General features: G+C 39.7%; 1 protein-coding gene across 3 annotated transcripts in view; it reads right to left on the minus strand.

Moving 5' to 3' along the window:
• The window catches only part of LOC138744389 (DNA nucleotidylexotransferase-like), a 301,609-nt gene that overhangs the window by 271,338 nt on the left and 12,452 nt on the right, over nt 1-17,819 (minus strand). For all 3 annotated transcript variants that reach the window (XM_069900499.1, XM_069900498.1, XM_069900500.1), the window contains exon 2: nt 671-845. In XM_069900499.1, the coding sequence (XP_069756600.1) occupies nt 671-845 (175 nt within the window). The remainder of the gene's footprint in view (nt 1-670; nt 846-17,819) is intronic.

The raw sequence follows: 17,819 nt of genomic DNA on the forward strand, positions 1-17,819 counted from the left end.
TAGTCAATTGTGGAATTATGAAACCTTGAAACCTGGTAATGTTTATAAGGCCAGATCTATTGATGTGCAAAGACTTGGAAGACCACCAGGCTGAATGTGATTACAGAGACAGGCAGGTCATGAAAGGTTTTGCTCAGGACTCTATGTAATTCAGAAAGCACAAAAAATTGGTGCAAATTAGATAAAGCAGAGATTTTTTTGGATGAATTCTAATACAAGATGCGAGACAACCCAAAGCAGAATGGGTATAGCAGAGTTTAAAGATATATCAAAGCTTGGATGGAGATTTCTGTAGCTGGTTAACTGTAGAAATAAATTGGGTTACAGAAGTAAAAAAGGCAAGCCTTGATTTTCAAAGAATTAGTAATCTTCCTCCAATTGTATTATATAAAAAGGATTGGAATAGGAAAGAATACTTAAAAAGTGCTTGGAACAGCAAACAGCATGTCATAGCCGAATGATAGGGTTTTTTCATTGCTATAAACATCTATGATAATATTCTATAAATCATAAAATGTCAACTTCCTTGAATTAGGACAATGCAACAAATATTTGAAGGATGAAGAATAGTTACCTTTATTCTTCTACATTTCAGAGGGGAAAGTAACATTATGATATAATCATGCTCGATATCATATGTCACAAATTATTTTAGGAAAATTAAATGTACCTGCAGTCTGTGTCTTTCCTCTATGTCTACTGGTTTTCCAGCACCCATGCTATCTGTGAACCAGGAGATATCAAGTAAATTTAGCTTGTTAGCATCTGGTATCTTCTGAATTTGAATCCAGTCCCAAATCTCATTCCAGGAATTATTCTCAGTTACAATATGTGTGACTGAATCACTATGGGAAAAAACAGAGGACATTTAAAAAAATATATTATCTTCAATGAGTGGCATTTCAATATCTGTATAATTTATTGAGGTTTCTAACAAAATAAAAAATACAATTTCTTATTCCTGGAATTAAAGTTGCTGAAGCACCACAAACAACTAGCAAGGATACCTGTCCTGTAGTTTGCAGCCTGGACACAAGTCATGATTTTAATTAAGATGAGTAGGTGTTATGTTAGAATGGTAAGAAATTATTGAGTAATGTTGCAGTTTAAGATCCATATTTAGCAACTCTTTCAAAATATGTAATAGTTATAATTAACACTGGAAAAAAAGCAGAAAAATAGGAGGCCAAGAAAATATATTTTCTTGCACAATATTGTGGCACTTTAGCTCAATTGTAGTCATTCGTATGCTATCAGGAAGGAAACAGAATTGGACATTTATTTTCAGTCTTAACTTGTCTGTATATATAGCCTTAATTACCATCATTGCAGCAGACTAAACTGACTTTCTATTTACAGGACAATACCAGCTAATCTCTCTTCACATTTTCCTCAGAAATACATAAACTGATCCAGTGTGTAAAAGTAGACGACACAATTTTCTTGTTTATTTTCATTGTGTGATGACATTGTTGAATGGGTTTATTGTATATGTTGAACGTTGAGTGGGTGGGGAGGGGGTGGGAGGGAGGGAGGGAAGGGAGGAAAATGACACTGTGTATATTCAAGAGGGAAATGTTTGTGTGTATTTTGGTTAATATAGTTCATAGTGTGAAAAATTTTAAAAAATTTAAAAAAGAAAAGATTTCTTCCTATCCCCGCTTTTTCTTTTTGACACTTGACGTCATACTGAATCTGTCTTTTCATTTCACAGTTTAATTTTGCACTCTTTACTTATTTCCAAATATGGATGATACATTTTCACCATTGCCACTTCTACAGCAGTATGTTTTACCTTTTCCATTGAAAGTTTATTTTCTACTTACTTAACTGCAGATTTGAAACAAACTGCAGGCAGTAGCTCAGACCATCAAAGACAAGCTCAAAATTAATTTTATAATGGTTCAACACAGATGTTTCCAAAGGTAAATCATAAACTATTGCCTCAGGTCCAAGAAAATGATGGAATAGTTATATTTATCAGATACTTACAATATTAAAATAATCGCTTCATTATTAGGTAGAAACATGAAATAAAATTATCTTAGACATTAATGTATCAGTTCATCCCTCCCACAGGTATTTAAATAGAGATAGTCTAGCAGACAGTGTGGTTATTGTATGAGTAATTTCATTTGTATATATTTATTTGAAATCTCAATGAATAACAGCATAAGAAAGAAATTGCACCATATTTATTTAATGTTCTAATATGTAGGATTATGTACTAACATAATCTGATGTTATGTTATGAACTAACATGTTCTGATGTTCTTTTATTTATTCATTTACCTGATGAGGTCATAACTAGCAGAAGTAGTATTTATTTTTAATTCCTAATTGCCCTTGGGAAGGAGATGTTAAACCATCTGTTTGAAATGCTGTAGTCTTTCAGGTGGAGAGATTGAAGATTTAGAAACAACAATGAATGAAGGGCAATCCATTTCCAAGATAGAAAACTGCGTGAATTGGATGGAAACTTGCAGTGTTCCCCTGTGCTTGCTATTCTTGTCCTTCTCGATGATAGAGATCACACGTTTGTGAAGTGCTGTCAGAGCAGCTCATGCAAGTAACAGCATAAAATGTGGTAGATGATCCATGCTGCAGTCACGGGGTGCAATATGAAAGGAACAAATTCTAGGTTTCTATAATACCTCATTTTAACTCCAAAACAACAAAGGAGACAAAAGAGTCTAAAGATGATGAAATATGGACCAAAAAGACTGCTGGAGGAAATCAGCCAGGTAGGCAGAATCTGTGGAAGGAAATGTTGGTGTTTCATGTCAAGACCCATCGTTTGTACTGAAAGAGTTGAGAATAGCAATTACAAAGATATGAGGAGGAAGAGTGGGGCAAGAGCTGGCAAGGTGGATCTAGGTGAGGAGAGCATGGGCAGATGGAGCCATATGGGGAGGGGAAGGGTGGAGATAGTGACAGAGGTTGGCATGCTATAAATTGAGGGCACAATGGGCTGTAGATTATAGAATCTGATTATAAAGGAATGTGAAATGGTGGGCAGAAAGGAACAGTGGGGGGAGAAGACAGGGATCCATTGGGAGGAATGTGTGGGTGAAGGGCAGGTGGAGTAGGTGAGGGAGGGTAAAGAACACCAGTAACAGGAGTTAGTTGGGGGAGGGTGGATGTCGAAAGAAATGTGTGAGGGACGGGAGAGGAGCAGGTGACCCAAGATTAGAAAATGTAAATGTTCATGTCTAGACTACACAAGAGGAATATGAGGTGCTGTTCTTCTGGTGTACATTTGACCTCACTCTGGTTGAGATCAAGGACAGACGGTTTGGAGTGTGAATAGGAAGGGAATTGAAATGGCTGCAACAGGGAGCTCCAGATGACCACTAGATGACAAACAATGAAGGTTTGATGTAAGGCAGGTAGATACCAAGGACATTGTTTGGGGATCACTGACTCCAAATCCTTCAGTGATCCAGATTTATACAGTCTTAGGTCTCAACTTCTCTCCTTCCCATACCTTCATTAACTCAATTAACATTTACAAAACCTAGCATGAAAAATTATTTCTCATCTGCTTATCTCTCTCTTAACGATAGATAAGGATGCAGAATACACCTAAAGTTGAGCTAATATCCCCAATCTACAGGGACAGCTGGGATTTTTGCCAAACTCAAGACCATAAAGTTTAGAAGTTCACAGCACAGAAGGAAGCCATTTGACACATTATGTTTGTGCCAGCTCATTGCTGGAGCAAATGGTGTGAAGAAAAAGATGAAGTGCCACATGCTTCTGATTTCTTTATATGCACAGCTGGCAAGCACGGCTCCCTGTTGATAGCAAAGTCTTGAAAAATATGTCCTTCTGTATCATCATTTAAAAATAGAAATTATTCATCTCCATAATTAAAAGTCTGCAGTCCGCTACATGTCACTAGTTTCACACCTTTCCAAGGCAGCCCACTTCAGACATAGTTAGAGGGTCATACTTTCAAGGGCTAAATTAAGCCCATCATGGTTCAAATAACTTTGTTTCCACAAAAATAACAGAATCTAATGAATTCAGAATGAAGAATAACTAAAAATGCACTCACGAACAACAAATCTAAAACTTTTTTTTAAAACTGTAGTTGAGTTTCACAAACAACCCAAGCCAACTAATCATAATTCTCCTGATATCTTCAACCAATTTTTGTGCCAACTAATGATATAATTTCCAATACACAAACCCAAACATTGGCTCAGAATGCTTTTTGGGGAGTCTTACTGCTCCAAATATCCAGAGAACTGACAAAGTCCAACGTAAATTGTGGTTGGAGGCAGTGTGTACCGTAGCAAATCTCTCAGATATTTTGTCTAGTGTTTCCATTTCAAATAGTGTCTATAGATCCATCTTATTTCTGAAGCTTTTGTATTTCCCATAATTACTATTTACGTACTTAGGTTAAATTCTTCATCTTTGTTAGTGCCAGAGATTCCAACTGTGGGGAAAAAAACTATAACCTGCAGGGCATTGAAGTAATTTTAGTAAAGAGATGACTTGATCCTGAATATATTTCTTTGAAAGAAGGGGAGTATTGGAGATGATAGTAAAGGAAAGGAAAAAGAAGAGTGGTGAGTACAGTAAAATGCAGGGTATCCAGCACCTATGGTGATTGGTCGATGCTGGATAAGTGAATTTTCAATTTGGTTGAGATTGCGTGTTGCATGCTTGCATAATAACAATGTGTGCCCATTTTTAACTTCCATATTTTTTACCTATTTATTTTCCACTTTTTTTTTTGCCGGCTGCTTGAGGCTGTCAGTTGCTTGGATCCCGTATAACAAACATTTAACTCTATATTGCTCCTCAGCTGCTACCTCATTGAATTCAAGACTCAATTTTGTCATGTGCCCAAGATACACAAAAATCTTTCCTTTGTTTGCTCTGCAAAGGCAAACAAATATTCACCAGGTAAACCAGCAGCGTTATTAAAACAAGAAAGAGAAACCAAAAGATAGTTCTTTCAGAAACATTCAGTGGCTGTGGATCTCACTGTCTCCAAAGACATAGTCACCTCAGATGCCCTTGTAACCACTATAGCTGCACATGATCACAAATTCAAGGCCCAACATCCAGATAGTACAATCTCAACCACCCCCAAGTTCCAAATCCCCAAAGCCTTAGGAAGTTGTTGGGGCTGCCTACCATTTGAACAACATGAATCCTGGATACGATTTTTGGTTTCCTGATCCATAGAACACAGTCGCCAACAGCCTGTACCTTGCCATGAGCCACGAGGCCTTTGGCCACTGAGTCCTCCCTGTAGCCTGTCACAGCAGCTGCGCCTGGAGGGACAGACAGAAGCTTCTCCTGCTGAAGACATCCTGCGGCCTGGCCTAGGTGTCTTGCTCTAGGGGAGGAAGGGAGGATGCTCTCCTGCTCTGGTATCTTGCACCAAATTGTCACTTGCTTGGCACTCTCAACCCACAACATCTGGCTGCTGTCAGTGGGTGTTGCCATTTTGGATGCAGACCTCAGAGGTGTTTAATCCAAGTGATTAAACACACCAGGGACTATTAGGTGGAATGGCCAGACAGTAGGACAGCACCAAAGCACAGGAGGTTGCAACCCTGCACCTCCTCCCAGGCCTCCAAGAGCAGCATGGTTGCCTTCTATAGACATGCGGCTGCACTCCTTTTATAACATTCTAGGGGATGAAATGGAAGCACCACTGTCAGTTTAGTAATAGGAGGTCAGTTTCCCAAAATATAATGCAAGCACCAACTCAGGAAATAGCCAGTGTGTGTTTTGAGGCTAAGCAGAATGCTTTGACGTGGTATATGACAAGCTTAGAGGATAGGATGTTGTTTGTCACAGAAGTTTCAGATGTCGGCTTTCATGTCCCAGCTGCCTGAAGAGCATGGTGCCAAATGTATCAGTTAATGGTAGAATCTGCCAGAGAGCTGGAACACTGATTCAGAGCATGGAGCAGTCGCAGGGTCAAATGACTTCAGACAAAGCGTATCTCAGGCATACAAAAAGTACGCAGGGCAGATTTTATGGAATATAATTTAAAGGATTTATATGTTCATCTTACTGTAGCTTACATAAGATAATTAGAGAAAGGCATACTTACTGTACAGTCCATAATGAAAAATGCATTCTATCCAAGGATTTGTTCTTCACAAGGTGACCCTTGTACCTTAGTTGCTCAAGAGAAATACATAGAAAATCTTGTCTTCAGATATTGGGATAGTTATTGGCAATAACCAAATAAATAAAATATTGTTATGTTTTCTGCTGTGTTCCATTTCTAATAATGTCTCTGACTGGCAGACTGTATGTGTAACTTGAGTACGGAGTTTGTGCCTATTCTCAGACAGCTGAAGAGACAGGAGCTTTACTGTCACCTGGAAACAGAATTAAATAGCAGTCCAGCCACAGAACACAGGATACTTATCAAGTTGATCTGATGTCAATACTGAATGAAATATTATCATGCACATAATCATAGATTTAGAAGTTCTTATCCTGTCACCATTCATTTATTCTTAGATCTCCTACAGTGTCATAAGACATAACACTGGAGTGGATCCAGATTGTGCACAATGACTCTGCAGAGGACATCACTCACTGAACAGAACTCATGCAGACCACACACAAGTGCTAACATTCACCAGGTAAGACAACTTGTGGGTTTTCAACACATTTCAAGTGAACAAGTAGAAGGAAGGCAGTGGAAAAGTCACATTAAATGCCATATAAATTTCAAGCTCTGCTCAATTCAATGCTGATAGACAATAGGTGCAGGAGTAGGCCATTTACCCCTCTGTGCCAGCACCACCATTCACTGTGATTATGCTGACCATCCACAATGAGGACCCTGTTCCTGCCTTCTCCCAATATCTTTGACTCTGCTATCTTTAAGCCCTCTGTCTAACTCCTTCTTGAAAGTATCCAGAGAACTGGCCTCCATTGACTTCTGAGACAGAGCATTCCACAGATCTACAACTCTCTGGGTGAAAAAGTTTTTCCTCAACTCCATTCTAAATGGTCTACCCCTTATTCTTAAATTGTGGCCTCTGGTTTTGGACTCCCCCAACATCGAGAACATGTTTCCTGCCTCTAACATATCCAATCCCTTAACAATCTTTACATTTCAATCAAATCCTTCTAAATTCCAGTCTCTATAAGCCCATTCGCTCCAATCTTTAAACATATGACAGTCCCGCCATCCCAGGAATGAACCTCGTGAACCTACACTACACTCCCTCAGGATGCAGCATTTCAAGGCTCATTGTTGAACATTTCTGAAGCATCAGCTGACATGGATATATATTCCATTGGGCACAGTATACATTCGTACAGGGGTTGGTTTAGCCAATCTCGATCATGAGTACCATGGCACAGGAGCCAAGAAATGATGTTGCTGTTGATACAATGAATGCCCATCAAGTGCAGCAATCACAATTTCTTGCAGGGTTTCATCAAAATTCTTGTATAATAAAAGTGAATTTGGATTATATAGACTCCACTCTTGACTTTTTAATAACCCATTGATGAACCACAGTGCTCCATAGTTCATGACCTTCAGATAATTGGAGTTGGGCTTGAGAAGAACACCATGAATGTCCCAAAATAGAGACTGGTCATTTCTGCACGTGGATGCTGTCTAACCCATTGAATTCCTCCAGCAAGACTTTGTTGGCTTAAGATTCCTGCATCAGCAGCTTTTGTACTTCCCTTCAGAATATCAAGCCTGCCCAAATTCTCTTTTCTTTCTTTTTAAGATATATTTATTGGTGTTTATATTAACAATGAAGACGCTGTTTACATCCGGTACCGCACGGATGGCAGTCTCTTCAATCTGAGGCGCCTGCAAGCTCACACCAAGACACAAGAGAAACTTGTCCGTGAACTACTCTTTGCAGATGATGCCGCTTTAGTTGCCCATTCAGAGCCAGCTCTTCAGCGCTTGACGTCCTGCTTTGCGGAAACTGCCAAAATGTTTGGCCTGGAAGTCAGCCTGAAGAAAACTGAGGTCCTCCATCAGCCAGCTCCCCACCATGACTACCAGCCCCCCCACATCTCCATCGGGCACACAAAACTCAAAACGGTCAACCAGTTTACCTATCTCGGCTGCACCATTTCATCAGATGCAAGGATCGACAATGAGATAGACAACAGACTCGCCAAGGCAAATAGCGCCTTTGGAAGACTACACAAAAGAGTCTGGAAAAACAACCAACTGAAAAACCTCACAAAGATAAGCGTATACAGAGCCGTTGTCATACCCACACTCCTGTTCGGCTCCGAATCATGGGTCCTCTACCGGCACCACCTACGGCTCCTAGAACGCTTCCACCAGCGTTGTCTCCGCTCCATCCTCAACATCCATTGGAGCGCTCACACCCCTAACGTCGAGGTACTCGAGATGGCAGAGGTCGACAGCATCGAGTCCACGCTGCTGAAGATCCAGCTGCGCTGGATGGGTCACGTCTCCAGAATGGAGGACCATCGCCTTCCCAAGATCGTATTATATGGCGAGCTCTCCACTGGCCACCGTGACAGAGGTGCACCAAAGAAAAGGTACAAGGACTGCCTAAAGAAATCTCTTGGTGCCTGCCACATTGACCACCGCCAGTGGGCTGATAACGCCTCAAACCGTGCATCTTGGCGCCTCACAGTTTGGCGGGCAGCAGCCTCCTTTGAAGAAGACCGCAGAGCCCACCTCACTGACAAAAGGCAAAGGAGGAAAAACCCAACACCCAACCCCAACCAACCAATTTTCCCTTGCAACCGCTGCAATCGTGTCTGCCTGTCCCGCATCGGACTGGTCAGCCACAAACGAGCCTGCAGCTGACGTGGACTTTTTACCCCCTCCATAAATCTTCGTCCGCGAAGCCAAGCCAAAGAAAGAAAAGATAAATAATGTAAAGAGTAGTTATATATTGTGCTATAAGGTTCTTATAAATTATTACAAAAAAGCTTTTAATGATTAAAAAAAATCCAGAGCATAATCATATTGAATAGAAATACCCACATAAAAAACTGCAAGAGAAATAAAAATCAAACAAAAAAAATATTCAAAACTCCCTACCACTAAACAAGATTAAAAGTTATCCTATAGGTATCCAGTGACAACTACTTGGAAATGGACACCGCAGGCCCAAAGTTTCAGAATAACTCTAATCCTTAAGATTATGATAATTGCAGGTCTGGCTATCAATGAAGTAAAGGATAAAATTAGGTTTTGAGTTGGAGTCAGTAGAACATCATCTTGAAATGATCCAAATAGAGCAATTAAAGGGCAAGATTCCAATTTAACCTCAAGAATCATCAAATATGTTTGAAAGATATCTTCCCAAAATTTTTCTGAACTAGGGCAAGTCCAGAACATGTAAACCAAAGAAGCTTCACCAATTTTACATTTGTCACATAGAGGGTTTATATCTGAATAAAAATAAGACAATTGAATTTTAGATATATGTATTCTATGGACCACTTTAAATTGAAACAGTGTCGTGTACAAAAGGAGGTCATATTAATCAGATTACAAATAGAGTCCCACTCCTCATCTGAGAATGAAAGATTCAAACCCTGTTCCCAATAGTTCTTAATTTTAACTAATGAGGCTATCCTTAAATCAAGCAAATTATTATAAATAAGAGATATTAAACCTTTATGAGAAAGTTGTAAATCAAAAAACTGTATCAAGAATGTTTGCCTCAGGAATTTGTGGAAAGTTAGGGATCTGAGACTGTACAAAATGTCTAACTTGTAAATATCTAAAAAATGTGTATTTGGCAAGTTAAATTTTACCATCAATTGTTCAAAGGAAAGAAAATTGTTTTGAATAAAAAGGTCTTTAGAACATTTAATACCCAATCTATGCCAGTCATTAAAGATAGTATCTTGCAAAGAATGTTGAAAAAGATGATTAGATATAATTGTCCCATATTCTCAAACTATGCCTCATTAACAGATTATCAGTTAGTTTATGTAAAGAAGATTTTTTAAAAACCCTAAAATTACCAACATAGAAGTACTTTTAGTAAAATTCAGTTCTATTTCTACCCATGAAGGATGGTCAAGTAGATTATTGAAGTGTAACAAAAGAAGGAAATTACGTATATTGACCACCCAGTAATAAAATCTAAAATTGGGAAACGCCAATCCACCATTCCTTTTAGCTTTTTGAAGATGAGTAATTAACGGGGGGTGTTTTCCTTGCCATATGTAGGAAGATATTAGCAAATCAAGTGAGTCAAGAAAGGATTTGGGAATGAAAATTGGCATTGATTGAAAAAGATAAAAATTTAGGTAAAATGTTCATTTTAATAGAATTGATGCGACCAATCGTGGAAATAGAAAAAGGTGACCATATCGATAGCAATAATTTGACATGATTTAATAAAGGAGAACATTTTTCATGAAAAAGATGCTATAATTCCTAGAAATTGTAATGCCATGATAGGTAAATTGATCCTTCACAATCTTAAAAGATAAATTAGAATATCTTGCTAGAAAACCACTTAAAGGTAAATATGAGAAAGCAAAGCCTGGTAGAGAAACATTTGAATTAGATACAAAAAGTAAAAGATCATCTACATATAAGGAAACCTTACATTCCACGCCATTCCAATGTAATCCCTATAAAATCTCTACTTTCACAAAGAGCAATTACTAGAGGTTCTACTACCAAGTCACAAAGTAATGAACTTAAAGGACAACCTTGATGAGTACCCTGTTGAAGATTAAAAGGTTTTGATCGCTGTATAAGTAAGAATTGATACAATGGGACAGAAATATAATAATTTAATCCATTTAATAAAACCTGGTCAAAAATTAAATTTTTCCAAAGGGACAAATAAATAACTCCAATTCACCTGCTTAAAGGTCCTCTCTCTATCCAGAGACATTCAGGGACAGGAGTGGGAGATAAATATAAAACATTCAATAAATGGTGTATATTAAAAATAAGAATAACAGTTTTTAATAAAACCAGTTTGATCTTCAGAAATTACTAATGGTAAAATATTCTCTAATCAATGGGCCAATATTTTAGACAAAATCTTCATATCCACTTTAAGAAATAGGTGGTGGGGGGGGGGGGGTCTGTAAGAAGCACATTCAAATGGATCCTTCCTCTTTTATTGGCTTCCTGAACCTTGGCCTCCAATTTTTTGATGTTCCCACTCTGGTTGCTGTTGGGACAAGACTTGGTACTTGTTTAGCTGTTGCTATGGTTGCCTCCTGATGGTGGTAGTACAAGGCCTGCTGCTGCTCTTTCAGTGCACCTCCAGCTGGTGCTGGGTCAGTTGGTGTTCTTGTTGGTTCTGCCACGCTTTGGAAAAGCACACAGAAATATTGGAGGAACTCAATCAGTCTCACAGTGTCCAAAGGAGCTGAAGATGTATACCAATGTTTCAGACCTGATCCCTTCAATCCTACACGTTGTGCTCCTTTTGCTGGTACAGATTCCTGCTGAAGCGAGCTCTTGGTCCCAGTGCTGTTGTTTTTGCATCAGGTGCTGGCGCAAGCCCTGGTGGTTCAGTTGTTGATGCTTCTGCTGCTTCTGGTATCCTACTGTTGGTCTTGATGCTAGTGCAAGTTCTATGTCGTTGCTGCTCCTGGTGCTGTTAGTTGAGCTCTTACTGAAAGTTGCTAACTCATCTCATTGTTTCCAAAATAGCACATGAGATTCAGGGGTAAAGATTTAATTAGATCTCTGAAAATCCATTCACGTATAACATTTCAACTTAGCACAGATTAACTTCCACAATATGTCAATAACCTCTCTGCACAGACTGCATATAAACCTTTTCAAACAAGTGGGTAGAGCAGCTCTGAGCATGTTTTCCTGATACGTTTTCAGTTCCTGAACAGCCACAGCTCCTTACCTTGATTTCAGAAACAGGAAGCCATTGGAGCCAAAATTAAGCAGCAAATCCCACAGTGATATTGCTGTTATGCAACTTTCAAGATGATATGTGGAAATGAATTACAGAAGATGATGGCTTGGAGCTGACTTTAATTTTTTTTAAATTTTAATAATACAGCACAGTTGAAACATGCCACCCAATTAACCTGCCAACCCTTTACATGTTGGAGGATGTGGGAAGCTAATGCAGGTCACAGGGAGAACATACAAACTCCTTACAGACAGCACCGGATTCGAACCAAGATCTCAAGTATTGTAATAGTGTTGCCCTAACCATTACACCAATGATACCTGACAAGCCCATGACTTTCCTGTGTTTCCCAGCTGCTTATCCATAATAGAATTCTTCCATGCCACACCTCAACCCTTTGATGTTTCTTTTATTGTAATAAAGAAACTTCTATATAACTATACTTCATTAGCTATAGCACACACAACCTCGTGGAGGCATCCATTTTGAATCTACACCTAGCTGCAACAACTTATCTCCAACTCCCTCTAGTGGTCAGGATTATCACTAGCATTCTATCATTCCATCCCCTTTCCTTGAGATATTTATTCTAACAACACAACACACTAATACAGTATTCAACACAAATGTACACACAAACATCAGCAGCTCAAACTTTTTAAGTGTTCAATTCTTTTCCTTTTAGAGATTCAATCTGTCAGGTGCTTTGATAACGCATATGGATCTTCTTAACAGAGGTGCTTGTGTCAGCTCTGCTGGTCCACTACTGTCTAGCATGAGTGGTGTTTCCTCTCTTGCTGTGCAAGCTGGATCCTCTGTTTTTGTCTGTTCTTTCAGTGTCTCTTGTGTTTTCATCAGGGTCTTTCGATTCCTTCTCAGTATTTGACTCTCCTCCATTCTTACAGTGTAGGATCTTGGATATACTTCCTCCAGAGCAGTGACCTTCTTGTCCTAGGTGTTGGAATCTCTGAGTCTCTGTGTCATGTGGTGCCAGTGGCCCTAAGTTTCTTGCTGACTTGTCATGATTTGCTTTTGTTTCTGTTTGACATCTTCCACAAATCTGTTCTTGTTTGGGTCTGCAGAGTAGGGAAATGTGGTGAGTAGTCCCATCAGAAGCTCAGTGGGTGACATGCCACATTCATGTGGTGAAGCTTGGTAACTCAACAAAGCTAGATAAAGTTTTGAGCCACTGTCTTGTACTTCCTTGAGCAACTGTTTAACCAAGCGAACTCCTTTCTCTGCTTTATTGTTTGACAGAGGATGCAGAGGACTTGCAGTCACATGTCAAAAATCGTATTCTTCTGCAAAGTTCTGGAATTCTCTACATTGTCCATTGTCACTGTTGACAATTTGAGATATTCCATGTCTTGCAAAGATCGATTTCATATATTTGATCACACAAGCAGCAGACATGTTAGGAAGCAGCACAATCTCCAGACAGTTTGAGAGATAATCAATAACCAGCAAGTAATTCTTTTGATCCATGTGGTACAGATCAGTCCCAACCTTCTGCCATGGTTCCACTGGTAAGTCAGTTAGTATCATGGGTTCCTTTGTCTGTTCACAGCTGGAAACCATCCTGTCAATATCAGTGATTATCCCTGGCCAATAAACAGTAGTTCTGCCCCTTCTCTTGCATTTTTCTATTCCAAGGTGCCCCTCATGCATCCTTTTCAGAATCTCTTGTTGCAGTGATTGAGGAATGTCAGTTCTGCTCTGAAGCCCATTGACAACACTCAGTTCTGCTCTGATGTTGTAGTATGGATGATATTCACCTCTAAGTCATCCTTCATTCAGATTCTTGATGACCTTCTGTAGAACTATGTCCTTTTCTTTTTCAGCTGCGATCTGCTTAGATTTCATGTCAGATACGGGAAGAGATTCAATGATCAGATTCACATCTGTCTCTGTCTCTCATGTGTGCTTCATTCTGTGTCATTGCCCTGGACAGTAAGTTTCCCTTCTGTGTACAAATCATAACATTGTAGCTTTATCATCAGTCTTCGGATTTACAGCGACATTTCACTGAGATTCTTATTGATTATCACTATTAATGGCTTGTGGTCTGTATGCACATAACTGTGGAATTTCTCGAATACATAGACCAGATGTAGACACTTTCTCGATCTGTGCATATTGACATTCATAGGTTGTCATCGTCCTTGATGCCTCCAATCGTCTCCCACAGCTTGAAGTAGTACAGTGCATATTTCATCTTTTAAAGGGTCCACAGATATTTTCATTCTTCTGGATAAGAATAGAAGAATGTCAAAAGAACTGTATTGTAGTTAGAATGGTCTAAAATTCACATTTGTCCTGTAACAAAACAATGTACCTTAGGAAGTTTTTATGAATTTACCAATGAAATTGATCATTCCCAGCATTCTCAATACACCTTTTTGGTCTGGTTATCTCGAAACTTGCTTTTACCTTGCTCTTGTCTGGCTCCACACCTGTCTCTTGACAGTTTATCTCACAGACAGGTGATTTCTTTCGTACCAAATTGCCATTTTGCTCTCTTTAACTTTAATCCATACTTCTGGATGCGTTGTAATGCTTTTATGAGCCTCTCATTATGTTGTTCTTGTGTGAATCTCCATAGGATCATGTCATCCATATACAGGCATACCCCTTTATGCCTTCTATAATGTGATCCATTGTCCTGTAGAACACTTCTGGAACTGAGAAAATTCCAAAAGGCACCCTCAGACAGGAGTATCAGCCAAACAGTGTATTAAATGTACAGTATTTTCTGTTATCTTCATGCGGCTTTATTTCCCAGAAGCCCTGGGATGCATCCAATTTAGTGAAAAACTGCACCGGCCATCTCACTTATAATTTTGGAACCTGATAATGTTCTCACTTTATATTGGTATTGAAGTCTTTTGGGTCCATGTACACTTGTGGGTCACCATTCTTCTTTTTGACACACACCATTGAATTCACACATTCTGTGGGCTTCTCCATTTTCTTTATGGCCCCTAGTGCCATCATTTGGTCGAGTTCCTGCTTGAGGTTTTTTTTTTAGTGGTGCTAGAACCCTCCTTGGGGCATGCAGTACTGGCTGTGCATCCTCTTTTAACTGTATCTAATAGGTGAATGGTAGAACACCAAACCTTTGAAGATGTCTGAAAATTGATCCAGTATTTTTTCTATGTTGTTCTGTGTATTGACACTATTAATACGGTACACCCTCTTGACTAGGCTTAAGTTTTCACATGCTTTGTCACCAAGCAGTGATTCATGTCCATCTGGAACTACTATGAACCTGAGGTGGTGCTCTCTGTCTTTAACTTTCATCTTGAGATTACATGTACCTTTTGTGTTGATGCTCTGTCCATTTGTAAGCTTTGAACTGTACAGGATTTTCATAGAGGTATGGCTTTATTATCATTGCCCTGATGTTGCAGTCATCAGATTCCTGAATGAACAAAGAACCAATCACTGCCTTACTTTGTCCTTTTGCTCTTCTTGCACTATTTTGTCATGAGGTTCTTGCCCTGCCTTATGGTCCTGTGGATTGGCCTTCAATTCTCTACAGCAAGCCTAAACCACTGTGATGCAGCTGACCAGGACGCTCTCGATAGATCTCCTGTAGAAAGTTGACATGACAGTGGCCTGTATCCTTGCCCACTTCGGTCTCTTCAGGAAGTGCATTTGCTGTTGCGCCTTCCTGACATGAGGTGTATTATTGAGATTTTCAAACCAGCGAGCGACATTGGAAGGAATTTAAAGAATGGCTGTACATCCGAGCAGCCACCAGCCTGCTCCAAGTGACCACAGATGATCAATGAGGCAAAATAGCTGAACTCGCACAGTTCAAGGTCTCCCACCTATTTCATTGGAAAGAATGTTCAACTGGAACACAATCTTTACTCTTTGTCATCTTAAAAATTGTATTCTTGTCGCACAAGAATGAAAGGTTTTGATCTGGTAATTATTTTAGTGGGCTTACTCTGTATCCTTTCCAAATCCTCCACTGCACCTTGCTGTAAATGAATCATAATTGCACATTCTATTCCAAGCAGGGTCTGATCTCAATCTTGTACAATGAGCAATCATTCTCAAACTAACCAAAAACAAACCATAACATTGTGCTCATGTTACAAGAGTAGCATCCATTGATTGGGAGCCATGAGTTCAAATTCCACCAGGGCAGCATATTTGAAATAATTAAATACATTTAGATTTCTAAAAAAATTATTTGAACATCAACATCGGTGATTGTAGAACTATCATAAAGACTCATCTGGATCACTTATGTTTTTGTTTACATTAGGAACTGCATGAAAACTGAATAATTTCATCCCATCCATATATATGTACTTGATTGGAAATGCTAATAATGAATCGTTTACTGGTAACAAGCAGTGTTCAGTCATCCACTGAGTATGGAATCTGTCAAGTTCCTTTCCTTAGCATATATCTTCTCTTCTTCTCTCTTTGGCTTGGCTTCGCGGACGAAGATTAATGGAGGGGTAATGTCCACGTCAACTGCAGGCTCGTTTGTGGTTGACAAGTCCAATGCGGGAAAGGCAGACACGGTTGCAGCGGTTGCAAGGGAAAATTGGTTGGTTGGGGTTAGGTGTTGGGTTTTTCCTCCATTGTCTTTTGTCAGTGAGGTGGGCTCTGTGGTCTTCTTCAAAGGAGGTTGCTGCCCGCCAAACTGTGAGGCACCAAGATGCACGGTTTGAGGCGATATCAGCCCACTGGCGGTGGTCAATGTGGCAGGCACCAAGAGATTTCTTTAGGCAGTCCTTGTACCTCTTCTTTGGTGCACCTCTGTCTCGGTGACCAGTGGAGAGCTCGCCAAATAACACGATCTTAGGAAGGCGATGGTCCTCCATTCTGGAGACATGACCTACCCAGCACAGTTTGATCTTCATCAGCGTGGATTCGATTCTGTCGGCCTCTGCCATCTCGAGTACTTCGATGTTAGGGATGAAGTCGCTCCAATGAATGTTGAGGATGGAGCGGAGACAACGCTGGTGGAAGCGTCCTAGGAGCCGTAGGTGATGCCGGTAGAGGACCCATGATTCGGAGCCGAACAGGAGTGTGGGTATGACAACGGCTCTGTATACGCTAATCTTTGTGAGGTTTTTCAGTTGGTTGTTTTTCCAGACTCTTTTGTGTAGTCTCCCAAAGGCGTTATTTGCCTTGGCGAGTCTGTTGTCTATCTCGTTGTCGATCCTTGCATCCGATGAAATGGTGCAGCCGAGATAGGTTTGAATTTTGTGTCCCTGATGGAGATGTGGGGGGGATGGTAGTCATGGTGGGAAGCTGGCTGATGGAGGACCTCAGTTTTCTTCAGGCTGACTTCCAGGCCAAACATTTCGGCAGTTTCCGCAAAACAGGACATCAAGCGCTGAAGAGCTGACTCTGAATGGGCAACTAAAGCGGCATCGTCTGCAAAGAGTAGTTCATATATATATATAGCATGTCCATAATTCACAGGTGAACAAAAAGCTCAGAACAGTTCTCACATTTCTCTGCAAATGCAAAGGCAATAAGTGCTTGTTATTCCTGATCAATCTTTGCATCATTAAGGAAAATACTGATCAAATGGATTCATTGAATAGTTAACACCATGTGATGAAAATTAAAGATGGATATCCAACCTATGTTTCCTAGAGTTATTAATGAGCTTGTAAATCTTTGGGTTTTTTTAGATTCTGTAATTGATTAGCTGGATGTCTCGTTTGGTATATACTTTGCCTTCGTGTTGATGCAACATTATAACAATATCACCAGCACTGAAATGTGTCTCCTTTGCTGCACTTTCTATCTTTTCTCTCTTGTGTCACATAACGCAAGCCATTTTCTTTCTTGCTCTGTATCAAAGGATGATAAGCAAATAGTTCAGAAGAACTTGCATTCAAAGGGAAACTCAAAATGCTTTATAAAGGCAACAAGAGGTTTAGTTCAAACGGATGGCTTATGTTTGCACTATGGATC

This window comes from Narcine bancroftii, chromosome 10 (genome assembly GCF_036971445.1).
Source record: "Narcine bancroftii isolate sNarBan1 chromosome 10, sNarBan1.hap1, whole genome shotgun sequence".
In the NCBI taxonomy this organism is placed as follows: domain Eukaryota; kingdom Metazoa; phylum Chordata; class Chondrichthyes; order Torpediniformes; family Narcinidae; genus Narcine; species Narcine bancroftii.